General features: G+C 41.1%; 2 protein-coding genes across 4 annotated transcripts in view; one reads left to right on the top strand and one right to left on the bottom strand.

Annotated features, from left to right (window-relative positions):
- Positions 1 to 27,305, top strand: part of LOC122564089 (syntaxin-1A) — a 375,281-nt gene that overhangs the window by 270,789 nt on the left and 77,187 nt on the right. The window lies entirely within an intron of this gene.
- tbl2 (transducin beta like 2) lies at positions 3,329 to 26,241 on the bottom strand. Of its 3 annotated transcripts, none has more exons than XM_043718635.1 (8): positions 26,025 to 26,240; positions 15,433 to 15,563; positions 12,728 to 12,860; positions 11,947 to 12,131; positions 7,360 to 7,511; positions 6,571 to 6,697; positions 6,201 to 6,353; positions 3,329 to 4,025 (listed from the first exon to the last, which is right to left on the bottom strand). In XM_043718635.1, exons 3-8 carry the CDS (start codon positions 12,806 to 12,808, stop codon positions 3,569 to 3,571), a joined length of 1,155 nt encoding a protein of 384 aa, XP_043574570.1. In that variant the 5' UTR covers positions 12,809 to 12,860; positions 15,433 to 15,563; positions 26,025 to 26,240; the 3' UTR covers positions 3,329 to 3,568. The 3 variants fall into 3 exon arrangements, with proteins under 3 accessions (XP_043574570.1, XP_043574571.1, XP_043574569.1); XM_043718636.1 differs by having other exon boundaries at positions 12,782 to 12,860; XM_043718634.1 differs by lacking the exon at positions 12,728 to 12,860 and having other exon boundaries at positions 26,025 to 26,241.

Here is a 27,305-nt window from a genome sequence, read left to right as displayed (position 1 = left end):
TTCAGGGAGAGGAATAGAGTCAGAAGCGACCCTATTTGTTGCCTTTTAAACCTAATATTTTCTATGCTGGATTCCACCTCAGCTCATCCAAAGCACTCTGTCCATTTCCTTTCCACATCTTAAATTCCATCCCAATAACACCCTCGCTCCAAATTCCACCAGTATTCCAAGCACAGTTCTACAAAAGTATTAAGTGAAAAATGAATGCATTTGTGCATATGAACGAGTTGGTTTGCTTTACTGCTTTCACATTAGTTTGTGCAAGCCATGAAACACATCACTTGATGCATGTCTGAAATGCAAAAAATGAGATGGAGTGAATTATTCGAGATGTCAGACAGCCAGCAATTCTAATAAATAGAGCAATAAAGAATTAAAATTAGTCTTCTATATTGAAATGGGAGGGGAGTCAGAATGGCTACAAATTTTCTACTCTCTGCTGCTGTGGAAATGAAAGATATGAGGCAGAATTGGAGTTTTCTCAACTTTCAGTGTCAAAACTACAAAGATAGCTACAGAATTTAATGGAAGACTGAGGAAACAGAGTAGCAACACTGTCATCAGTGTTGGGAGGAAAGCACAACAAACTGTATAACATACTTGATGTCTCTAAGAAGTAGAAAATGCAGACAGGAGAGATTTTTCATAAAGTGATGGTGTTGGGGAGTAGACAGAAATTTGTTTTGGAAGATGTTTGAAGTCATTAAAATGAATTGTTTATGAATAGCTTGGTTTTCTTTCTTTTGCTCAATAATTTTTTTTGCTTATTAAAACTAAATCTGCACCTTTGTATGCTTATGTTGCAGTGTAAGACTGTCTTGTTAAATCCAAAAGAAAAATATAATCTATCAATCTAAATTATTTTCACTATTCTGACCTAAACAGTAATAACATCAGCTGGGTTCATTGCAGCTGCTACCATCCTGTGCTGGCAGAGATCTACAGGCTATGCTTGGTCTAGTCTACACAAAAACCACCTGATAGTCTAACAAGACTTGCTTCTCTTGGCAGCAACTATGTGCAAGTTATACTGATGCAAAAGGCATTGTGAAAGAGATTAGGATTTCATAAAAATAACATCCTCATCTCCCTCAGAATCCATACAGTCATAGTGGATGGTGCCCTCAGCAGTAACCCTTTCAGACCCTTACAACCATTAGATAGATGGGTGCAACTTCAACATTAAAACTCTACACCATTCAGGACAAAACAGTCCACTTGAATGGCACCCATTCCACCACCTTCAATATTCATTCCAGCACTGATTAGTGGTAGCAGTGTATCCAATTAAAACAGCACCCTTCAATCCCACCTAAGGAGCAGAGCAATACCATCTGCTGCTGTTTTCCTTCAAGCCACTAACTTTCAAACTCAGAATATTGCTGTTCCCCCAGAGTCATTGGGTCAAAATTCTGCAAATCCGTTCCTAACAGCTGCGTGCATATACAGGCAGTCCTCAAATTGTGAATGGGCTCTGTTCTTGAGTGAATGTCAATTTGTACGCAACTTGCAACACAATACAATATAAAATAGCTGCAAGAGCAAAGGTTCATGTCACATCTTTAAAACGGATAGTAATACGAGATCTTGTTCATAAGTATGAGCATTTGTAACTCAAATACTCTCAAATTATGGTCCGCCTGTACCAGTAACACGAACTACAATGGTTCAAGAAGGTGGTTCACCTTCTAAAGGTGAATTAAGGACGAGTAAATTAATGCTAACTTAGCCAGCTGTCTCCACATCCCACAGACAAATAACTTTGAAATCACAACAGTTATTTATTTTAGGTGTTGGTCCAGGGATAAAATGTTGGTCAGGAAACAGGAACACTCTCTTGTTCACTAAATAATACAGATCTTTTATGCACGTCTGTGAATAAGACTTCAATTTAACATCACACCAAAAGTGGCACTTCCAACATGCAGCACTCAAGGTGACTATGCAATCAACTCCGGGTCAGTTGAGAAAAGAAATCATGAATATATCACAAATTAGCTGGCATTTACTTGGCAATACGATTTTATCCACGTGTAGCCCATTCACTTTGAATGTTGAAATCCTTGATTTTGACTTAGATTAAATACTGGTTAAATTACCGTTTAAATTACCAACTGTTAAAAGAGCAAATTCTTTTGTTTAACAGCTGTATGTTGGATAACTTGTGGTCATATTCTTTATTTTGTTTCTAAAATTTTAAACCATGTGATAAGTCCAATGTTATAGCATCACTAGAGGTTGAAATGGTTACTAGTATAACCTTCGTAACAGTACTTGCCTGTACCTACACCTCAATGACCGCAGGGTTTACAAAGACAGTTCACTGCCATTTTCTTTTAGGGTAATAAGCATTGGCCTTGCCAGCAATGCCATGAACAAAGAAGAAAGTTCTTGACATTCCCCGTCCCTGTCAACTTTTCGAAGGGGCTGTCTTCTATCTTCACCTCCAACACACTCTCCCCTTCCTAAGGTCTATTCCCATTCAATCATAGATGTAACTCCTGTCCTTTTACCACGTTCCTAGTCCTTGTCCAGGGTCCTAAAAGGCTATTTTTAGTGAAAAAGGAATTTACTTGTACTTTGGCATACTGTAATTGCTATGTACGATGCAGGTCTGCTCTCCCTGGGCACAGTAAACACCGAGAGGTTGATGATTTTAGGTAAACACCTCTATTTAATCTGCAAGCATGACCCTGGATTCCAGTTTTATTGCTATGATTTGTTACTCTGCTCCCATTCTAAGCTCTCCCTACACTGTTCGAATGAAGCACAACAGAAGGCTTTAAAAACTCAACACAGGAGTTCAACATCACATTATAACTGATGCTTCAATTTTATCGCATAGCAGCTTCAGGTCATATTGGCGGTTTCCTTCATATTACATTAACACTCGTTTTTGCCTTGCAACACTATCCCTTCCAAAAACATCTCTTTTGTTTCTTCTTCCCCTCCCATGCTTTATTTGCCTCTAATCAATTAAAACTGTTAAATCATTAACTTCTTTCAGTTCTGATAAAAAGGATATTGACCTGAAAAATTAATTTGGTTTCTTTCTCTGATGCAGCCTGATCAGTTAGGTACTTCCTGTATTGTATTTTAGGTTTAGATTCACAATTTCCACCATCCAAAGTTTTTGGTTTTCAATTAAAACAATTTACTAATAGTATAGAGTTGTGTAGAAACTAACATCATTCCATCATTATGTTGAAATCTAAAATTAAGATCTCAATGGATCTCAAAAAAATCTGTTTCTAAAGTACATAGTCAGCCTGTTACACTGTTTCATGCTACAGAATGACAAAGCAATAAAAGGAGAACCAACTTCAGGTACTGGTCAAAAATTTGTATTTTCTTCATTTGCAGAAATTCTGCTCCAAACAAAAGAGTTTCAGTCCACTTACACTTGAAAATGACTTTTAGTGATGGTTGGAACCATAACTGTAAGGGCTATCATGTTTATTTTGTGGACAAACAGTATACAGTTAAAGTGAAATCTCAAACATTCCTCAGAGTTTACAGAGGAGGTCCAGAAAGACAAATTCAAAATCAATGCTGATTTGTTGTGGTTTTACTCTTTCCTTATGCATACTGCCTCTAATGCCTTCTGAGCATCACTGATCTGTTGCTGTACTCTTTCTCGCATTGCTTCATTTGTTGCTTTCTTTAGCCTGACTTCCATCTCTTCAATAACCGCACGGTAGCCCACCACATTGTGGAAGACTCGGATTGCACGATCACCACACGAAACTAAAAATCTACTGCTAACGTCAAATGCCAAGCCAGTAATTTCCTCCCCATGCACGTTTAAAATCTCTTCCTCCTGTTTGCCCGTTTTGGCATTGTGCACTGTAATGTTGAAGCCACAGGAAATAGCAACCACCCTGGCATCAGGAGAAAGCGCAATTCGGCAGGGATCAGAGACTTCATACTTCATTGTGTACAGCAAATAGGGGTCCTGCTGCTGTTTGTACTGGACATCAGTGTCCCAGAGCTTCCAGGTGCCATCCTTAGAAACTGTCGCCATTCTGTCGAGGAAACAAATCAGAGATATGACAAAATGCCTCAACATTTGTGATTTAACAATCCATTAAAAACTAAATTCAAGAACTTCCATATAATCATTAATAATTTGAGTAATTCTAAACTCTCATGATTTATTCCAACCAACCAATTAATAACTATCAATTCATCAGTTAAAGTGTACTACCTTTCTGTTTCCCTTTTTAATTGCCCTCATTTATTCAAACAATAAACCTATCAGCAAGATGCTCACAGGACTTCAGTCAGTCAATATTGTTCTCTATCTTAAAGAAGCAAATGGGGCAGTCAGTTAAATCCAATAGCCACCCAATATCCAGGTTAATGATTATCCTGGTATTACACAACATACAAACTAAAGGAAAGAGAATTGCTTAGTGCAACAATAAATCACTTTCATTCTTCCACTTGCTGGGTCTGGTCTTTGTGATCTGATACTCTTATTCAAAGCAAAAAGAGAACCATAATCTAAAGGACTGTTGCCTAATTTACTTGGTCTATTTCAAGAGATAATTGCTCAAGAATTGTATAGGTCCAATATCAATATGCAGGTACGTTACCAATACATAACAAAAGGAGAACAAGATAAAAGTGAAAAATTACATAATTATTAGCTTGATTTTACAGGAAAGTTGCTAAAACAAATCATTAGAGATGTGCTGTGGAAGATGCGCTGACTGAAAAGATTCTCAACATGAATTCTGGTAAAAAGTGAACACATTTTATCAAACTGTAGAATTGCTTTGATGAATATGTTAGGTTGGTGGATGTAGGTAATTTAGTTGGAATTGTATGCTTCTGTTTTTCAAAGTTTTGAGAAAGTGCAATTCATTGTCACAATAAAGACATAGTACTGTGGAATTGGTTGGAAAATCTTGAGATAAGATAGAAAATATTGCTTGCAATCTTATAGACAGAAAGTTGTTACTGTTGACAGTAGGCTTGTGTGATAGCTGATAACTAGTGGAATCTCCTACGAAGCAGTCATGCGGTCACTGCTCTTCACTATCATAATCATTTGGTCAATAGCACTGGAAGAACTACCTGAAAGCTTACATAAGATCCAAACACAAGTGCAAAAGTTAGAACTTCATTGAGAATAAACAATGGCAATCAAACCCAATGCAAGGGGTGAAAGAAATTGTCGTTCAGCATAAATGAATATAGTATCATTCGAGGTGGGGGGACAGGGTGGGAAATGGATATATCAGTCAATGTAAATGAACAGCAAGCATCTTTACACTATGGATGGCTGAAAGATTAAAGAAAGTTGAATAGAAAGAGAACCTTGTTGCTATAGCAAATTCACAATGAATGCTGCAAACTTTAGAGATAACATTGCTTGATCTGATACAGAACATAAACAAAACACAAAATCCTATAAGTGGCTTCATTAAATATTGCATCCAAATTTGGTCCCTTCTACTGGGAACTCATTTACAGATCTTGAAAATTAGTCAAGAGAGATTACTTAATTGCAGCAATCAGCACCGAGAGCCTGTTCTTTTTAACTTTAGAAAAGCAAACACTTTTAAACTAATAAAGGAAGCAGATAATGTTCATTCAAATAAACTATTTGAATTAGGTTAGTTAAGGAATACCAGGGAAAATATATGCAAGTTGTGTCATACACATCCAGTACTGTGTCATAAAGTGGTATACTTACAAAAGGATAAGTTATCAGCTAGTCTAGTTAACACAGTTTTGTTGCAGGGATTTAATAGACAGCTGGTTTTGAACTGTGACTGATACGCAGCTTATAGGGAGCACGGTGAGCAATGGGCTACACCATTATGATTCACAGGTCTCCTGTTGTGATCACCTCAAAAGGAATCAAAGAAGAATTTCCCAAGTCTTCCCTGAAATTGTCTAGGGTTTTTTCCCCACGTTGCCCTGGTGGAATGGAGGCCATGAGGTTGTTGACAGTCAACATGGTACAAATTCCTACAGTTCTCAAAAAATTTATACTAAAAGTGATCTCGAGGGTCATTTCCTTTCTCTGTGAATTCCCTCTCACTTGGTCGCTGCAATATTATACAACTGAACGATGTAAGTGGATATAAATAAAAATCATTGAAATCTGGACAGCTGTGAGGTGGATGCTTTGTAAATAACACCGACTACTTCAGTAGTGTATGAGAGATGGTCATACAGAGTCTCACCTCGTGGAGTCATTGGAGAACGCAAATGAGTATATGCCAGCTGAATGACCCTTTAGGTCAAAGGCCCTCATTACCTCCCGGAATGAGCCTGATTTAGTAAAACACACTTCCCAAACTTTCACATCTGGTGTAAAGCCACATGAAGCCACAAACCTGCAACAATGGAAATGAAACATTTCTCATTAATTGTTTTTGGAAGCCAGGTGGTAAAGTTTAACATGCAAAGTTATATCTCAAATACTGGCTGCAAAGTGGCAGTTGGTCAGTCCCAACAGAGGTGTGTTCTGGCCTTCCCTGTCCTATTGCAACCAGTCTGAATGTTGTCACTGCTGTCTTTTGATTACTTAAAATTAAAGTGAATGACACCAACCTTCCACAAGGAGACACTGTAGCATATGCATTGTTCATCTGGTTAGTGTTAATTGTAGCCAGAACCTCTCCTTTCAAGTCCCAAATCAGAATGGTAGTGTCATTCGATGCAGACATAATGAATTTTCCTGTAATAAGATTAAGATAGAGAAACAGTTAACATATTTCACGTTATAGTTATACTGCAACAAAGGACAAGTCCCACTGCATTTCTGACATTTTTTAAAAACACTAGTCATGCAAAGTCCAAGTCTCACCATGTGGCATGGGTTTGTATCTGTATTTTTCTAACACAGAATATCTACAATCAGGTCATCAGAAGGTATAGACAATGTCCCTTGAAAGGCTGTGGCAAGGGAAGTCTGGCAAGTCATCCTAGATCATAGTCACAAGTGAAGAATTTTGGAAAACAATACTCGAAATGCTTTGCTTAGAAAGACATAATGCATGCAAGCAAAGACAGGTATTTTGAGACGATAGGTAGATAAAGTATTATTAATTTAGTGTGATGCATTCTCAAACTACAAATCATGAAGCAAATCAATAATTTAGCTCCTTATCTGATAAACATCTTGTATGTTTCGGCACATGAACAAATCAAAACTATGGATACCAAAGAGGCAGGCTGGCTTTTCGATTCGAGGGGAAAATGCTCCCACACAAATGAAAATGAACAGTAATAAATTCTGAGTCAAAGCTCACCCATCTTTGGCCAAAATTACTGATCTCTTAGCCGAGTGAAGCAAACCGCAGACATTAGATGAACCCTAAGCAGTCATGTTGCCCTCACCTGTTTCGGCAATTCCGATGTTCACAATTGGAGCTTTGTGCTTCTTCGGGAAGTCTTCAGGTGCAGCAGTGAATGTGAATGTACCATCGTCCTTTTTGATCATTTTAAAAACACGGATTGTTTCTTCATTTGCCAGCCATGTGATGAAAGCTCTGTTGTGACAGAATTCAAAAGAAAATCACATTAATACACTGCTAGTATCTCAACGAACAAGGCTCAGGGGTGCTGTGTCAGACACAGTCAAGGGTCAGACAAGCTGAATTCAGAGTAATGAGCAACCACCTATAAACTGACAAATTACAAGTATTTCCACTCTCACCAAATCTGCAATTCAGGCTGAGCTAATCGGCAAGTGAGTTTCTGTTTGCTATGTACAGAACAGTAAAATAATTTTCTTCCCATAACATAAAAATTCTAAATACTATATCAAATAATGTATTCAAAAATTAGCAATAGCCAAAACTCTACCATCTCATCAACGTGACTGGCAGGTGAATACTATAGTTTTAATTTCCTTTTGTAAAGTTAGGGAGTTAGTATAATAAACTAAAAAATGAAATTTTGAGTTTAAATGTAATAAAAGGTTAAGTAAAATATTTATATATCTTCCTGATACTTAAGTGATGTCAGAAGGGGCGTGTTTTGTTTTAAGTAGTAATTTTTAATATAGGAATGACAGGACAGCTAAAATCTATAGAGTACCCATTCTGTGACATGTGGGAACTCCAAGATGCTTCCAGTGCTGGGGTTTTTTAAAAATTTAACCTATTTTTCCTCATCAGCCTGTTCAGAGCTGTTGTAACACACCTTTGAACTAGGTGTGATTTGAACCCAGGTCTCCTGGTCCAGTGGGAGGGATGCTACCAATGCGCCATAATCATATATGAGATGTGTAACAGTTCTAGCAGCACAGGCTCCAGGTTTCAGCCATGAGATAAAGTGCTTCAAAATTATATCACAAGTCTAGAGGTATATTTACCCTTGTTCAAATAAGGGAATATGGACAAGCCAAGCAACTACAGGCCAACTGTCAGTGTAACTGGTAGCAAGGCTTCGAAGACCTATACTTCAGGTCAAAATTAAGTTATCTGGACAAATGCAGTTAATTAAAGAAAACCAGCATGACATTTTTTTTTAAAAAAGGGCAATTTTATTTCAACACAATACTTCATCTTTTGATCAGATTTAAGAGAAGGGTGACGAGGATAATTCTGTTGATATGGTATACATGCAACATGGGCTTCCATAACGTATTTGATAGTACGACACGCAATAGCTTTCTAAGAAATGTTACGAGTTTATGGAATAAAAGGGACAGCAGCAAAATGGATGTGAAATTGGCTAAATGAGTGGAAACAGCAGCAGCTGGTGGGTGCTTTTCAGATTGAATTAAAGTGGAGCTCCCAAGCGGTTAGTGTTGGGACCCATCTTCTTACTAACGTATTGTAATAATCTGGACTTTAGTGTAGAAGGCACAATTTCAAAATTTGCAGATAATTCAAAACTTGCGTTGTGAACCGTGAGAAAGATAACGTAGAATTTAAAAAGGACAAAGACCAGTTGGTGAAATAAACAGAACATGGCAGACCGTTCGGATAATCAAGTTTCCTCTGAGAGTATTGGATTTTAAAATAGAGGCAGATATATTTGGGCCAGTTCCATTTTGTTTTTATTTTTAAAATGGTCAGAACATCACTTGATAAACAGATACTTAAGTGCATCAATTCCTAAAATGTATGTGACTGTAGTAAAGTGCCTGGCAGAATTCCTGTAGCCTTAATGGATGGAACGTTTATACTGCTATGTTTACAACAGATCCGGAATCCAGTACTTTTAGCTTCAGAGTTTAGAGGTTCAATTCAAATGATATATCAGCTTCTCAGAGATGGAAAAATCATGCTTTTAGTTCAGGGTAACCAGTCAGCTTAGCCAAAAAAGTGCTTAAGCTTGTCGAGCTTCTAAGTCAAGAAAGCTTGGATAGAAGTAGTCATGTTGTTAGAACGGAGAAAGTTCGGCCATGAGAACTGCAAAAGGCTCATGCCCATGGACTTGGAAAGGAAATATAAAACTCTCTCAGCAGTACAAAAGAGACACAGTTCTGCCTTCAATGCTATAATTCCAAACATAATTCATCTCTGAACTCTGGAGACCTTGGACTTGGCTTCCCTCGCTGTAACTGGATCCTCAACTTCCTTTCCTTTGAAGGCAATCAGTAAGAAGAAGTGGCAACATCTCCTCCACCATAATCCTCAAAACCTGTGCCCCACATGCCTCCTATTGTACTCCTTATACACTTATGACAACATGGCCAAATTCCACTCCAACTCCTTTTTCAAGTTTGCTGACTACACCACTATTGTAGGGCAGATCTCAAACAATGACGAAACAGAATATGGGAAAGAAACTGTGCTTAGCAACATGGTGAAAAGACAACGAAATGAAGGAAATGGCGACTGACTTCAGGAAGTGGAGTGGAGGGCACGGTCCTGCCTACATCAACGTCTCTCAGGTGGATATGATCGAGAGGTTTAAGATCATGAGAGCGATAATCACCAATAACTACCTGGTTTACCCTGGACGATGCAATGGTCAAGAAAGCATAGCAACATCTCTACATCCCTCAGGAGGCTAAGGAATTAAGAATGCCCACAAGGACTCGCAATTTTTAAGAATGCACCATAGAAGACTTTCAATCTGGATCCATCAGCATGTGGTTTAGCCATTGCTCTTCCCAAGACACCAGAAACTACAGAGGGACATAAACACAACCCATTCCAATATGCAAACCAGCCTTCTGTCTATTGACTCCATTTATACTTCCCACTGCCTCAGGAAAGCAACCAGTATAATCAAAGACCCCTCCCACTCTAGTTTTACTCTCTTGCAGAAGATATAAAAAAGTTTGCACACACATATGAACAGATTCAAGAACAGCTTCTTCCCCACTCAAATTTTAAATTTCACGTTGATCACGCTCTCTGTGCACTTTCGCCATAGCCGTAACACTTATTCTTCAATCTGTCCTATTATTCTAATGCACTTTGTATGGTATGACCGGTCTGCACTGCACACAAAACAAAACTTTTCACTACACCTAGGTACATGACAGTAATAAATCAAATCAAATCAAATCAAATCAGTGGTACTAGGAGTAAAAACAGCAGAGTCAGTAAGATAAAAGCTTAAACAGTTGAGATAGGAGTGACTTTTTTTTCTGAAATTAAGTATTTGTAAAAGGATAGTGTTGAAGAACAAGTTGAAACTTTGTTTTGCTATTCATATTAAAATCTTTGTTGTATTACATGCAGTATTGAATGCTATTGCTTTTGTCTTTCATGTGATAAATTTAATGTTTTACTGCTAAAGAACATCTGTGGCCTTGTGTGAATGTTGTTATAATGATGAACTACCATGCAACCAACTGCAAAACGTAAAAGACATGACCTATCAAGCAAGGTTTCATTCTTGACTTGTCTAATATTACCAGCAGCGAGGATCATAACAGAGTGTACAATGATTCATTTTGGTGGAAAGAACAAGGAAAAACATTTTTTTTTAAAAATTGATATAATCTAACGGAAATACAGAACAAGGGTAGTGGATGTTTGTGTACATAAATCATTGAGGGTGGCAAGATAGATTATGTGCATGGTTGATAAAGAATACAGACTTTATTCGTAGGAGCCTGGAGTATAAAAGCAAGGAGGTTATGTTAAACCATAACAAAACACTGGATCAGCCTTCAAAGGATCATTGGGATTCATTTCTGGATATCACACTTTAGGTAGGATGTGAAAGCATTAGAAACGTTGCAGAAGTGATTTATTAAAATAGTTTTCAGAGGAGAAACACGACTTAAAATGTTGGGAACATACTCCTTGAAGAAGCGAGGGCTGAGGGGAGATTTAACCATGGTATTCAAAATCAATAAATGTCTAGACACAGATGATAGGGAAGAACTGTCCTTAGTGGATGAAGAACAAGATAATTGGCAAAGGAAGCAAAGCCAACAGGAGGAAATATTTTATTGTGCAGAACAGTAAGAATTTGGAACATACTGTCCAAGAATGTGGTCGAGACAGATTCATTTGGGGGATTCAAGAGAAAATTAAATTATCTGACAAGGAAGAGAGAGCAGGGTTATAGGGAGCAGGGGATGAAGAGTTGAAAAATGTGGTGCTGGAAAAACACAGCAGGCCAGGCAGCATCCGAGGAGCAGGAGAATCGACGTTTTGGGCATAAGCCCTTCTTCAGGAATGAGGCTAAGAGCTTCAGGGCAGAGGAGATGACCTGGGGGGGTGCAGTGAGAGAGGGACTCACTAAGATCCTTGTAGAGGGAGGAAGAGAGCTTCTTTAAGGTAGGCATCTTTGCAAGAGGATTTGCAATAGGTTAAGATCAACTAGGAGAAGCTGAAGAGCTTCAGGGCAGAGGAGATGACCGGGGCTGAAGAGCTTCAGGGCAGAGGAGATAAAGAGGTAATAGGTCAGCTCTTCTTTCAAATAGCCGCATTCATGACAGGCCACATAGCCTCCTATTCTATAAAAATTCGTTGGCTTTGTTCAATGATTAAAAAGATCACATTTTACCTGGAGTCAGGGCTGAAGCGCACATGTGTGGCATGGTCAAGCTCAACATTAGTTCGGACGCAACGATGTTCATGCTCAAGAAAATCTTTTGTACTCCAAATTCGCACTGTACGGTCATCAGCACAGGAAGCCAAGTACTTTCCATTGCTACTGAAATCCAAGCAGCTGACATTCCCACTGTGACTCTTCAAAGCAAAGTAACAAAATCAATCAAAATACAATTACTGACAATACATTTCTCATGTATACTTCAGGATCTTTTGATCATTCTTTGTTGCATGTTACATTCAAAAATATGTGATTCCAAATGTGCTTTAACTTCATTGTACAATTTTAACAAAAGATCTGGAAATGAGAGACAATTAAGTTGCTAAAAGACCAACTTTAATGATGTTTCCTGGATTGCTCACTGTAAGCTACATGCTAGTTTCTGCTCAGTAAAAACCTCATGCCTATTATTTTGGGAGTAGCTGGTGCTGGATATTTAGGAGATCCAACAGATCTTCCTTTTTTTTAAAAAAACAAACTGTGCACTGCAGGATTGCTACAGAATTATAGACTTAAGCAGTCAGGTTTGAAAACCAGAAAGCCAAGAGGCAGTAATGATCATTAGAGAGCTTTTGTTTAGTTACAGATGCTGAAGTATAGATCAAAGATTTCTTCTTTGAGTCAAATAGAATGATCCATTGATGTGGGTAGTACAGCATGCGTTAATTTAAATTATTGTGCAAAGATAAACTATACAGATTGAAGTAAGTGGTGTTCTGCATGTTCATCTTACTGTGAAATAAAGCAGCTCATTTTTTGTGTAGCACCAAGTGTTCACTTGCTTCACCTTCGGATAATTTGAAGAAGTACACATGCGGATCACACGAATACCGTGTCCAGATCACAAGGGGCTATTATTGTCACACCTTGGGTTACACGATCATGCAAACAGATAGAGAGACAGAGAGAGAGAGAGCAGTGAGAGTCAACTCCCATAAATGTAAGATGCCTAGATTGCTTATGATAGATACTGAAACCAACATATTTACAATAAACCTAAATGCAATAACTTTGAAGTTTAAAATGCATAAGCATTACCACAATGGAGCTCTTCTTGTGCTGTCACCAGTGTACTTGCATAGAGTTCCTCTAGCATAGTTAAATATATATATAGTAGCTCACAGGAATTTATCCTGTATTAACATTGAAATTTATCTCCAATATCTCTAATAGCTGTTAGTTGCAAGGTCCATATTTAATATCGGACAGGCACTGCCCACATACGCAGGGTCAGTGACATCACAGAGAGGCACTAGAGGATATGGGAGAAATTATGCAAACTCATGTTCACTGTCAACTGAACAGGGCACAAAACTGCACTCCACCAGCTAGATGGGAACAATTTCAAACAGCTCACACTCAACATTGACCAGATGGTAAAGAACGTACAAATCCAGCACCTATAATTTTTCTGCCTGATTGTTAACACGAGACCAACACCTGACACTAACCGAATGAGAACAAGCTCACTGGGCTGACAAACATCAGATTAGAATGGAAGTAAAACTTACAGCTCATTAATGTCAGACTGGAAAAAACTTGAAGAACAGTCTGGGCTTAGAGGGGGAAACCCTATTTCATTATTTTGTCACAGTCACACCAGAATTCTACCTGAGAATCAGAAAAAGTTGCCCAGTTGAGAAATGGTGGACATAAATTATTCATTTTTCAAACTAAAGCATACAATTGCATGAAGACATCATCCTGTACAGCAATGGCTGTTACAGAAAATGCCAAAAATACTCAGCAGGTCAGACAGTATCTGTGGAAACAACAAACCTAATGTTAACAAATAAAAACAAAACAAAAATATCGAGGCAGAAGTTATGATCTAACTCAACATGGAATCTAGCATTCCAAAAAAAATAAGGTTTTGTTACTGAAGCTTCATAGGAACATATCAGCAGACCAAGAACAGAAAGAATCAAAATGAAAACAGAGTGCAGAAGTAAAATGACAAATGATAGAAAGCTCAGAGGTCATGCTTGCAAACAGAGATATCCTTCAAAGTTTGTGGGAAGATTTGTAGCTCGGGTGCTCGTTATTGTGGTTCTGTTCGCTGAGCTCAGAATTTGTGTTGCAGACGTTTCGTCTCATGTCTAGGTAACATTCCTCAGTGCTTGGGAGCCTCCTGTGAAGCGCTTCTGGTGAGCTTTCTGTGAATTCACCACAAAGGTATACAGGAAAGCCACACACAGACCAAGTCCTGATCTACGAAAGCAACCACCCCAACACACACAAAAGAAGTTGCATCAAGACACTGTTCAAAAAGGGCCAAACACACTTGCAGTACACCAGCAAAGAGAAGTAGAGAATATACTAGCTGTCTATGTGGTGTACAAAATCCCATGCAAGGACTGCACAAAATACTACATAGGACAAACAGGAAGACAGCTAACGATTCGCATCCATGAACACCAACTAGCCACGAAACAACACGACCCACTATCCTTAGTAGCCACACACGCAGATGACAAGCAACATGAGTTCGACTGGGACAACACTACTATTATAGGACAAGCCAAACAGAGAACAGCCAGGGAATTCCTAGAGGCATGGCACTCATCCACAGATTCAATCAATAAGCATATCGATCTGGACCCAATATACTGACCACAGCAACGGACAGCTGGAACTGACGACCGGAAGCGGCAGATTCAAGCCACGACAAATGCCAGAGGAAAGATCACAGAAGCGCTTCACAGGAGGCTCCCAAGCACTGAGGATGTCACCTAGACAGGGGACGAAACATCTGCAACACAAATTCCGAGCTCGGCAAACAGAACCACAACAACAGAGATATCCTTCTTGGAGTTATTTGCTGCTTCAGTGCATCTAATTTTTTTTCTTCATTCCTTCATATTCCAATCAGATGGCTGACATTCACACTCATCTGTTTCTTTATAATACATATTTATTTTTCTTATGCCCCTTATCAGTCCCTTTGATTTTTGTACCCTGTCCCCCACCCTATCATGGGCCTTCCATCTTGTTCTTCCACATTCCCCAAAACCTATTTCATTTCCATCTTGCCTCAGACATGAAACAATCTGAAACATTAGCTCAGTTTCTCCCCCTACCCCTGGTGCCTGATCAGCTGAGTATTTCCAGCATCTTCTAACTAAAATTTCAGATTTCCAGCAGCTATAGTTGTTGCTTTCGCACTAGTTGTTACAAGTGGTATGCAGTCCTAAAAACATTTCAACCACTCAAAAGGTAGAGAAGTCCCAAATTTTTTAAAAATTGCTCCTCTGGCATAGGTATGGAATGTTTTGTTCTCTACATGAAAGACATCTTATAAGTGCAAGCTGTTGCTGATCTACAAATATGAACTAAGATTTTATCCAGCTTTTCTCCCATCTCAGGTGCGATTCTAATTATTAACATGACTATTGAAGTGTGGTAAAGGATTTATTGTATATAAATATGGTTCCTTACCTTTAATGAAGTAGCCAACAATGGGTGGGAAAACACATGTTGCTGCAATTTTTCTTTACGTGGACGCTGTAATTTCTGCTTCTTTGATGCTGTGTTTTTGTCACTCACTCCATTACTGACTTTACTGTCCTCTGAATAAAACAACAGATGACTTCAGTTCACTGATATTTTATAACAAGTAAGTTAAATATTTGTCTATAACCAAAAAGTAGACAACGGGGGTTCAGTTGGGGGAGGATGCTTCATAGAACTATTGGTGGAATGTTATGCCAGACACCCTGATAATGTTCTGGAGACTCAGGTTTGAACCCCTGCCATGGCAGATGGTGGGATTTGAATTCAATATAAAAAAAAATCTGGAATTAAGAGTCTAATGATGATCATGAATTAATTACTGAATGTCAGGGAAAAAAAAACATCTGGTTCATTAATTTCCTTTAAGGAAGGAAACTGTCTTCCTTACTTGGCCTGGCCTACATGTGACTCCAATCCCACAGCAATGTGGTTGACTCTTAACTACCCTCTGGACAATTAGGGTTGGGTGATAAGTGCTGGCCTAGCGAGCAACATCCTCATACCATGAATGACTTTTTTAAAAAATTGAATGAGTATTTTATCTGCTGATAGGCAGTAAAAGTAACAGAAGCCAAGGGAGGGACACAGGAGACACACAGGGAAGGAAGCATGGACAAAAGCCTGGGATTTCTACAGAAAATATTGGCACAAAGATAAATACATCATATTCTCTTTAACTGATACAATCACCATATTTTTAGCTTAACAATGATAAAGTCATCACTAATTTGGATTTCTCACATGAATCATAGTAGACTCACTCCTTTGGCCCAAACTGGTCCATCCCAACCAAAATGTCTGTCCACACTAACCCTATTTCCCTGCACTTGGCCCACATCCTTCTAATCCTTTCCTATCCATGTATTTGTCCAAACACCTTTTAAATGTTGTTAATGTACCCACCTCAACCACTTCTGCTGGCAGCTCATTCCATATGCATAGGTTCCCTTTAATTTTCTCCCCTCTAACCTTATACTTGATGCCCTCTAGTCCTCGATTCCCCAACCCTGGGGAAAAGGCCAAGTACCTTCACCCTATCCCTGCCTCTCACGTTCATCATCTGTATACAATTCCCACTCAGGTCTCCTATACTCTTTAAAAAAAAAAGTGTCTCAGCTTATCCAATCTCTCCCTATAACTCAGGCCATTGAGTTCAGGCAACATCCTTGTAAATTTCGTCTGCACTACGTCAAGTTTAATAACATCCTTCCTATAGCAGGGTAGCCAAAATTGAACACAATACTCCAAGTGCAGCCTCACTTACGTCCCATATGACTGCAACATAACTTCCCAACTTCTGGCCAGTGTGCCAAAAGTCTTCTTCACTGCCCTGTCTACCTATGATTCCACTTACAGAGAACCATGCATCTGAACCCCAAAGTCCCTCTGTTCCACTACACTCATTAAGGCCCTACCATGCACCATGAAACTGCGACCTTGATTTGACTTTCCAAAATGCAAAACCTCACACTTATCTATATATAAAACACCATCTATCATTCCCCGGCCCATCACCCAGCCAATCAAGGTCCTACTGCAATTTTTAATAACCTTCCTCACTGTCCATGATACTGCCTATTTTAGTGTCATCTGCAAACTTACTAATCATGCCTTGTACATTCTCATCCAAATCATTGATTTAGATAACAAACAGTAATGGGCCCAAGCACCAAGCCCCGAGGCACGCCACTAGTCACAGGCCTCCAGTCCGACAAGCATCCTTCCACTACTACCCCTTGCTTACTACCACCAAGCCAATTTTGTATCCAATTTGCCAGCTTGCCCTTGATTCCACACGATTTAACTTTCCAGAGCAGGCTACCATGTGGTATCTTATCAAAGGCCTTAATGGAATCCATATTGCCTACGTCTACTGACCTGTCCTCAACCACCTTCCTGGTCACAAAACCAAAGAACTCTGACAAATTTGTGACGCGTGATCTCCCATGTACAAAGCCATGCTGACTATTCCTAATCAAACCCTGTCTTTCCAAATGCATGTATATCTTACCCACCACAGATGTTTACTGGTTATGTTTACTGGTCTGTAGTTCCCAAGCTTTTCTTTGCAGCACTTCTTAATGGCACAATATTTGCTACCCTCCAGTCTTCCAGGACCTCAACAATGGCTAACGATGATGTAAAAATATCAGCCAGGGCCCTTGCAATTTCTTCTGTAGCCTCTTGCAGTGTTCTTGGATATATCTGGTCAGACCAGGTGTTTTAACAACCTTCATACATTCTAATATGCCCAACACCTCCTCTGTTATGGACTGACCCCAAGATATCACCATTAACTTCCTCAAATTCCCAAGTCTTCATGTTTTTCTCCATGGTAAATACAAAGGAGAAATATTAATTGAGGACCTCATCCATCTCCTGCAGTTCTACAAATAAATGTCCACTTTGGCCCTTGAGGGGCCCTATTCTCTCTATAGGGATTCTCTTTCCTTGAAAATACTTAAAAGAACCTCTTTGCATTCACCATAATCTTCTCAACCAAGGCTATAGCGTGCCCCCTTTCTGGCCTCCAGATTTACCTCTTCAGTCAACTCCTGTATTCCCTGTGTACCTCCACCCTTGATCTCAGCTGCCTGTACCTGAGCCATGTCTCCTCCTTTTATCTAGTCAAAGCCTCAATATCTCATTATCCAAGGTTTCCTATTCCTGCCAACCTTGCCCTTCACTCTCATAGGAAAATATAGACCTTAAACTCTAGCTATCTCACTTTTAAAAGCCTCCCATATGCCAAAAGGTCCCTTTGCCTGTTAATAAACTACTCCTATCAACCCCTGCAAGCTCTTGTTTAATTCCGTCAAAATTCATCTTGCCCCAATTTACAACATGAACCTGTGGGCCAGTTTTGTCCCTCTTCATAACTATTTTAAAATTAATAGAACTATGGTCACTGGTCCCAAAGTCCTCTCCCACCATCACTTCAGTCACCTGCCCTGCCCTATTTCCCACGAGTAGATTGAGTTTTGCCCCATCCCGAGTAGGACCCTCTATACACTGCTTGAGAAAACTTTCCTGAACGCACTTAACAAATTCCGCCCCATCTAAGCCCTGAATGCTCTGGCAGTCCCACTCTATGTTAGGAAACTTAAAATCTCCTATGACAAACCTACCGCTTCTGCAAGTCTCCCCAATCTCTCTGCATATTTGTTCCTCCAATTCCCATTGGCTATTTGGGGGCTACAGTACAACTTCAATAACGTTACCACCCCCTTCTTATTTCTTAGCTCCTCTGATAAAGCCTCATTGGATAAACCTGCAGTTACTGCATCTCTGACTACTGCTGTGATAATTGCCTCAATCAAAAAATGCAACTCTCCCTCCCCTCCTTCCACCACCTCAGTCCCACCCAAAGCACCTGTACCCTGGCACATCAAGTTGCCAGTCCTGTCCTTCCCTTAGCCATGTTTCTGTAATGGCTATAATATCCCAGTCCCATGTACCTATCCACACCCTGAGTTCATCAACCTTACCTGTCAGCCCTCATGCATTGAAATAAATGCATTTTAATCCAGTAGGCATTCCTTACTCCCTGACGTGTTCCAGCCTGACCGGTCTCTTCAAACTTACTATTTCTGACTACTGTATCTCCTTCAGCCTCACAGGTGTCTCCCTGCCAATCTAGTTTAAACACTCCCTTACAGCACTAGGAAAACTGGTCGCCAAGATATTGGTCACCCTCCACTCCAGGTGCAACTACCCCTCTTAACAGGTCACCTCTGCCCCAAAAAAGATCCCAATGATCTAAACCTGAATCCCGGCTCCCTGCACCAATTCTTTAGCTACGCATTCATCTGCCATTTCCTATTATTCTTACCCTCACCAGCATGTGGCTCTGGAAATAATCTGGAGATTACCACTGATGAAGTCCTAGTCTTCAACTTTTTTCCTACCTCATTATAATCACTATGCAGGACTTCATCCCTATTTCTACCTATGTCATTTGCGCCAATGTGTACAATGATCTCTGGCTGTTCACCTTCCACCTTGAGAATTTTCTGCAGCTGCTCTGAGACATCCCAGATCCTGGAACCCCAGAGGAAACACACCTTCTTGAATTCCAGTTTTCAGCCACAGAATCTCCTGCCTGTCCCCCCCTAACTATCGAGTCTCCTATCACTAAAGGTCCTGTTTACCTTTACCCTTTCCCGCTGTGACCCAGAGTCAGTCGTAGTACCACAGACCTGGTTACTGCTGCTCTTGTCTTTTTTAAAGGTGTTCAATGGATTAAAGATTGACTGTTGGGTTTCGAACATACAAACAAAATGCAAATATTCAAATTAGTAAAAACAGACACAAAGTAAGAGATTGGGACATGCACAGAAGGACAGACAAAAGACAAATGTACACTTCTAGGTGTCACAATATACCACATTTAGTGCCCAAGAGAAAAAACTTAAAACATCAAACTAGTGCAGCTAAAAATGGATTATTCTCAACACTATCAAATGCTGTAACATCTGCGTCCACTTACTAGAGACACATCACTAGCGAGCTAAATTCAATATTGCATCCTCTCCCCATCCAGCTCTGTCAAGCTTCAGATTTCCATGCCATAGTGGCAGTAGGTCAAAGCACACCTCATGTTCTAGAAAACACTAACATCACCACTGCAGTGTCACCAAACTCCAGAACCAAACAGCAAGACCACAATCAGTGACACCTACTAAATAAGAACATCCGGTAGCCATTATTGAGCCTGCTCCATCATTAACTTAGATCATGGTTGATCACCTACCTCAACATCACTTTCCCACACTCTCTACATATACATTGATGCCAACAGCCTCTAGAAATCTACTCATTTCTGTTTTGAACTTACTAAACAATTGAGTTTCCACACCCCTTCAAATAATTTTCCACCACCTGAGTGAAGAAATTTCTCCTCATCTCAATTTTAAATAGCTTACTCTTTATCCTGTGATTATGTCCCATGGTTCTAGACTCACCAATCAGGGGAAAGACCTCATCACACCCTGGAAAAATTTTGCAAATTTCATAACAGATGACCTTTTTGAAACTTTAAGAAATGTGGCCAGTTTCCTCAATTCCTCCTCACAAAACAACCCCATCACCCCAGAAATTAATCTGCTAAACCGACTTGCCTAATACTGCTAGACACTTGATAGTTAACATCAGCTGATAAATTGCATAGAATTCTGATGTGCAATACTGGTTAAGCCTATTGTTAATTGCTCCAAGTGATGTTGCAACCTCTTTAAAAATGTAGCATGCAATCACATCACAACAGACAGCTACTTACATGAAGATTCCTATCGTAGGTTTTTAATCAAGCAGTTACCATGTTAAATGTTGATATAAAAATCAATTACAATTGCAACAGGAAGTAAGATTGGCTAATACAATGTGAAACCATATACAAGCATACATTATCCAGACAAATACTTGTGCTCCCACTGCCTTATTTGGTTGAAATTGTGCAGAGGAGTTAGGAACATTTCTCCAGGGAAAGAAGCAACGTCAGGAGGATTGCAGTGGAGGGTCAGACTGTGATGGCCTTTGTCGTAATCTGTGCCCAGAGACAGAGGTCATGGGCTCAAGCTGAATTCCAATAGCGAGGCCAACAATTCTGCACAGTAGAGGGAATGTTACATTTTGAGAGCTGCCAACTTTCAGGTGAGATGTTTAAGCTGAGGTGCAGTTTTCATGTGTGTGTAAGAGACACCCTGCACTCTGGAAGCTTGTTAGTTCTCCTTGCATTCTAAATAGTATCTTAGTCTTGAATCAGCAGAATTAAAAAAAAACAAAAAAATTAACTTTTCTTAAAACAAAAAGTCATGAACACATCCTAACAGAACAGTGGAGATGAAAATCCCAGAGATATTATGTTGTAACTCTATAAACAATCAGATGATGGTGGGGAGAAAACAGGGCAAATTGCATTAAATTGTATTTGATAAATTAGGAGGATTCTGCTAAATGTATTCATTAAAACTGGTCAAACGATCTTCATTAATGACTGTTGAATTATCTGACCTCCCCTTCCTGTTTGTGGGAAGTTACAAACTTTCAGACCAATATGTCCACTTCGACCATGCTTCCCAAACTAAACTAGTCCCATTTCCTGCATTTGGCCCATAACACCAAACCTTTCTCAATCATGTAATATCTAAATGTCTTTTGAATGTTGTAACTGCACCTGCATCTACCAGTTCTTCCAGCAAATCATTCCATATACAAACCACGCTCTGTGAGAAAAAGTTGCCCCTCAGCTCCCTTTTAAATCTTTCCCCTTTCATGTTAAACTTTTGCCCTGTAGTTTTGAACTCCCCTACTCAAGGTAAAAGGCTTTTGCTATTCATCTCATCTATGGCCCTCATGATTTTATTAATTTCTATAAGGTCACCCCTCAACCTCCTACATTCCAAAAGGAAAAATGTCCCAGCCTTTCATATAACTCAAACCCTCCAGTCCTGGTAACACCCTTGTAAATAATTTCTGCATCCTTTCCAATTTAATAACATCGTTCCTATAGCACGGTGACTAGAATTGCATGCAGTACTCCAAAACTAGCCTCACCAATGTCCTGTATAGCCGCAACATGACATTCCAACTCCTATACTCAAACCTCTGATCAATGAAGGCAAGCTTGCCAAACACTTTTTTCACCATTTGTCTACTTGTGACACCACATTCAAGGAACTATGTTCTTGAAACCCTAGATCTCTGTTCGACAATATTATCCAGGATCTAGATTAGAGTGGTGCTAGAAAAGCACAGCAGGTCAGGCAATATCCGAGAAGCAGGTAAATCAGCGTTTTGGGCAAATGCCCTTCATCAGGAATGAAGGCAGGGAGCCTCCGGGGAGGAGAGATAAATGGGGGGGCTGGGGAGAAGGTAACCACTGTCACTCCCTCACCACCTGACGCCTGGAGGAAGAACGCTTTATCTTCCACCTCGGGACACTTCAACCTCAGGGCATCAATGTTTCCTCATTTCCCCTCTCCCCCCTTACCCCAGTTACAACCTTCCAGCTCAGCAACACCCTCAAGATCTTACCTACCTACCAATCTTCCTTCCCACCTATCTACTCCACCCTCCTCTCTGACCTATCATCTTCATCCCCACCTCCAAACACCTATTGTCCTCTTGGTTACCTTCTCCCCATCCCCACCCCCTCCCATTTATCTGTCCACCCCAGAGGCTTCCTGCCTTCTGTCCTGATGAAGGGCTTTTGTCCGAAAGGTCAATTTACTTGCTCCTCAGGTGCTGCCTGACTTGCTGTGCTTTTCCAGCACCACTCTAATCGAGACACTGATCTCCAGCATCTTCAGTCCTCACTTTTACCTAATACTACTCAGGGCCCTACCATTAACTGTGTAAGTCTGCCCTGTCTTTGTCTTCCAAAATGCAACATCTCATTTTTCTAAATTAAACTCCACCTGCCAAACCTCGGCCCATTGACCCAGCTGATCAAGATGCTGTTGTACTTTTGGATAACCTTCTTCATTGCCACAATACCACCAACTTTGGTGTCATCCACAAACTAATCATGCTTCTCATCCAAGTGTTTATGTAAATGACAAATAACAGTGGACCCAACATCAATCCCTGCAGAACACCACTAGTCACATGCTTTCAGTATGAGAAACAACCCTTTACCACTACCCTGTGTCCTACCATCAAGCCAATTTTGTTTTTGTGTAAATATAAAAATACTGACAACACATCAGAAGTACTTCATTGGCTGAACCATTTGGGGATGGAAGTGAAAAGGCTGAATTACAGCAGGTTATTCCCCTTTATATCAGACCTACCATGCTGAGTGTTATGGACCAGGCCAGACCCCCTCAAAACATTTTAAGGTGGTAGCCAGAATCTAACTTTTCCAGTTGTTTTAAGCAGATGTAAGGTGAATATTTCAGGAGTGGGTCAATCCACTAGTTTTTAAACAAAACAGAATTTATTTACAAGCAAAAGAAAACCAAATTTAGAATAACATAACTACTTGAAAACCCAGTGGACACGAAAAATGCAACTTAGAAAGAACTGTTCCGATTCCCCGCAACATCCCATAAACACATCCCTTAGCAAAAAGGTAAATTCAAACCCAGGTTCTCACAAGAGAGAGGATCAGCATGGAGCTGTTTGTTTGGGAGCCCAGCTAAAACTAATCCAAAACTAGAAAAACCCTGAACTGGGAGAGCTGGCTACTCCAGTTTCATTGTACAAGTGTTTTTAAAAAACCTGAAAGTCTTTTCTGATTGCTGACTTAGGTAGCATCTGTTAGCCATGACCATAGTAGCCAGTTCAGACATTTCAGCATCTCTGCCTTTACAACACCTCTCGAAAAAAAACTAAGGACAAAATAACCTTGTTAAAGGAGCACCAATGTTACAGAGTCACTTCAGTATAGCAATGGGATGAGGTGGCAAGGCAACAGATACTGATGGAAACACTCAACAGAACAGATCACACCAGAACATTTCCAAGAAAACCCTAGGGTAATATCCAGAGGTTAGTGTGCAAGTGGTCAATGGAGGGAAGAGAAACTCCAGAGGGAGAAAGTGGAAGCAGATCAGTAATTCAGTCAGATATGTATGACAGAGAATTCTTTCAAGAGGTAACATGCTGGGATGAGTAATGAGCAGTTTCAGATCTGCTTAGAGTAAGTGTAGGAATCTTGGCAGTAGATAACTTTGGGCCAGTGACTTCTACAACAGTGTATCATGAGGTTTTGCCTGTGCTTGTGTCTGAGTTGAGTAACTGTTATAGATTACTGTTGCCAGGGTTGGAGGATTTGACCGACAGGGAGAGACAGAATAGGCTTGGGCTGTTTTCCCTGGAGGCTCAGAGGCTGAGGGGTGACCTTTGAGGTTTATAAAATCATGAGGGGCATAGATAGGGTAAATATACAAGGTTTTTTTACCTAGGATAGGGGAGTCCGGAACTCGAGGGCATAGTTTTGGTGTGAGGGGAAAGATTTAAAAGGCACATAAGGAGCAACATTTTCACACAGAGGGTGGTCCATAATTGGAATGAGTTACCAGCGGAAGTGGAGGCTGGTACAATTACAGCATTTAAAAAGCATCTGGATGAGTAAATGAATAGGGAGGCTTTAGAGGGATATGGGGGTCAAGATTAGAATGGTGCTGGAAAAGCACAGCAGGTCAGGCAGCATCCAGGGAGCAGGAAAATTGACGTTTCAGGCAAAAGCCCTTCATCAGGAATGAGATAGGGAGCCTCCAGGGTGGAAAGATAAATAGGAGGGGGGTGGGGCTGGGGAGAAGGTAGCTAAGAGTGCAATAGGTGAGTGGAGATGGGGATGAAGGTGATAGGTCAGAGAGGAGGGTAGAGCAGATAGATGGGAAGGAAGATTGGCAGGTAGGACAGGTCATGAGGATGGTGCTGAGCTGGCAGGTTGGAACTGGGGTAAGGCAGGGGGAGAAGAAATGTGGAAACTAGTGATGTCCACATTGATACCCTGGGGTTGAAGTGTTCTGAGGCAGAAGATGAGGCATTCTTCCTTCAGGCGTCGGGTGGTGAGGGAATGATGGTGGAGGTGGTCCAGGACCTGCATGGCCTCAGCAGAGTGGGAGGGGGAGTTGAAATGTTCGGCCACAGGGCAGTGGGGTTGATAGGTGCAGTTGTCCCAGAGAAGTTTCTAAATGGCTCTGTGAGATGGTGTCCAGTCTCCCCAACGTATAGGAGACCGTATCAGGAGCAACGGATACAATAGATGACATTGGTGGATGTGCAGACGAAACTTTGGATGTGGAAGGCTCCTTTGGGGCCCTGGATGGAGGTGAGGGAGGAGGTGTAGGCACAGGTTTTGCACTTTGTGTGGGGTGGCAGGGGAAGGTGCCAAGAGGGTGGGTTGTTGGGGGGAATGGACTGACCAGGTAGTCACGGAGGGAACGGTCTTTGCGGAAAGCGGATGGGGTGGGGAGGGAAATATATCCCTGGTGGTGGGGTCCGTTTGTAGGTGGCGGAAATGTCGACGGATACTCTAATCTTGACTCTGATCTCCAGTCCTCACTTTCACTTTAGAGGGATATGGGTCAAGTGCTGGCAAATAGGACTAGATTAGATTAGGACGTCTGGCTGGCATGGTGAAAGTGAGTACTGCAGATGCTGGAGATTAGAGTCAAGATTATAGTCCTGGAAAAACACAGGACAGGCAGCATCCAAGGTGCAGGAAAATCGATGTTTTGAGCAAACGCCCTGAATAAGGGTTCTTGGCAAAACGTCGATTTTCCTGCTCCCCGGATGCTGCCTGACCTATTTGGTCGGCATGGGCAAGATGGACCGAAGTGTCTGTTTCCGTGCTGTACATCTCTAACTCTAATATTCTGTACTGAGTGAGTGAGTGAGTGACTGCCTGCAGTGTGGCTGCGCCTATGTGGACCCTGACACATCATGAAAGGAGCTCGCTGGGAACTCCGCCAGCCAGCAGGAGGCGCTGACGGCAGCAAGGCGGCGGCCTGTGCGAAGGATTCAACTCGCTCACTCGGTTCTTTAATCCCCGACCCACTCCTTACCCTCAACGATGCTGCCTTCCTGCGGTAAACTCTTTCGCGATCCGGTCACCGCCGCCGAGATGAAGTAAATGAGCGCCCCAAGGAGCAGGGAGACGGCAATGATCGCGAACGGCTCCATGCGGTATCGTCCCCACCCCCACCTCGCCTCCCGGAACGTCAGCGTGCATGCCGGGAGGTGGAGCCAGTGCGCACGTGACAGTGACGTCTCTGTGTGTATGCGACGTGTTCGGTCTCTGCAGCTACTTTTAATTGCACGTCCACGTGGATTAAGATAGTATTGCAGAAGGACACTGCAGAATAGGCACATATGTGGTCATTAGTCATATGTGCTCACTTCAGAATAAAATTCGTCATGTATACCTCACACAACACAGCTAAATGTAATTCCTGTGTTCGTTTACTAAAAATGCATCTATCATTATTCAGAAAAGAAAAACACTTGAAATCTTTGTTTTCCATCTTAATGTTTTTACAACAAATGCACGAAAACGTCCAATAACACACCTATACATGCAAACATTGGTATCCTCCCACTTCCTCCAGACCAAAGGGGTAGCCATGGGCACACGTATGGGCCCCAGCTATGCCTATCTCTTTGTTGGCCACGTAGAACAGTCGATCTTCCGTAATTACACCGGCACCACTCCCAACCTCTTCATCTGTTACAGTGATGACTGCATTGGCGCCACCTCGTGCTCTCGCGAGGAGGTTGAGCAATTCATCAACTTCACCCCTGACCTTAAATTTACCTGGACCATCTCTGACACCTCCCTCCCCTTCCTAGACCTCTCCATCTCTATTAATGACAACCGACTTAATACTGACATTTTTTACAAACTCACCGACTCCCAGAGCTACCTGGATTACACCTCTTCCCACCCCACCTCCTGCAAAAATACCATCCCATATTCCCAATTCCTCCGCCTCCGCCGTATCTGCTCCCAGGAGGACCAGTTCCACACAGAACACACCAGATGGCCTTCTTCTTTAGAGACCGCAATTTCCCTTCCAACGTGGTTAAAGATGCCCTCCAATGCATCTCGTCCACATCCCGCACCTCCGCCCTCAGACTCCACCCCTACAACTGTAACAAGGGCAGAACGTCCCTGGTGCTCACCTTCCACCCTACCAACCTTTGCATAAACCAAATCACCCAACATTTCCGCCACCTCCAAAAAGACGCCACCACCAGGGATATATTTCCCTCCCCACCCCTTCCCGCCTTCCGCAAAGACCGTTCCCTCCGTGACTACCTGGTCAGGTCCACGCCCCCCTTTTACC

The sequence above is a fragment of the Chiloscyllium plagiosum genome, chromosome 28 (assembly GCF_004010195.1).
Source record: "Chiloscyllium plagiosum isolate BGI_BamShark_2017 chromosome 28, ASM401019v2, whole genome shotgun sequence".
In the NCBI taxonomy this organism is placed as follows: Eukaryota; Metazoa; Chordata; class Chondrichthyes; order Orectolobiformes; family Hemiscylliidae; genus Chiloscyllium; species Chiloscyllium plagiosum.
The sequence above is the reverse complement of the archived record's forward strand: the minus strand, read 5'-3'. Positions and strand labels throughout refer to the sequence as shown.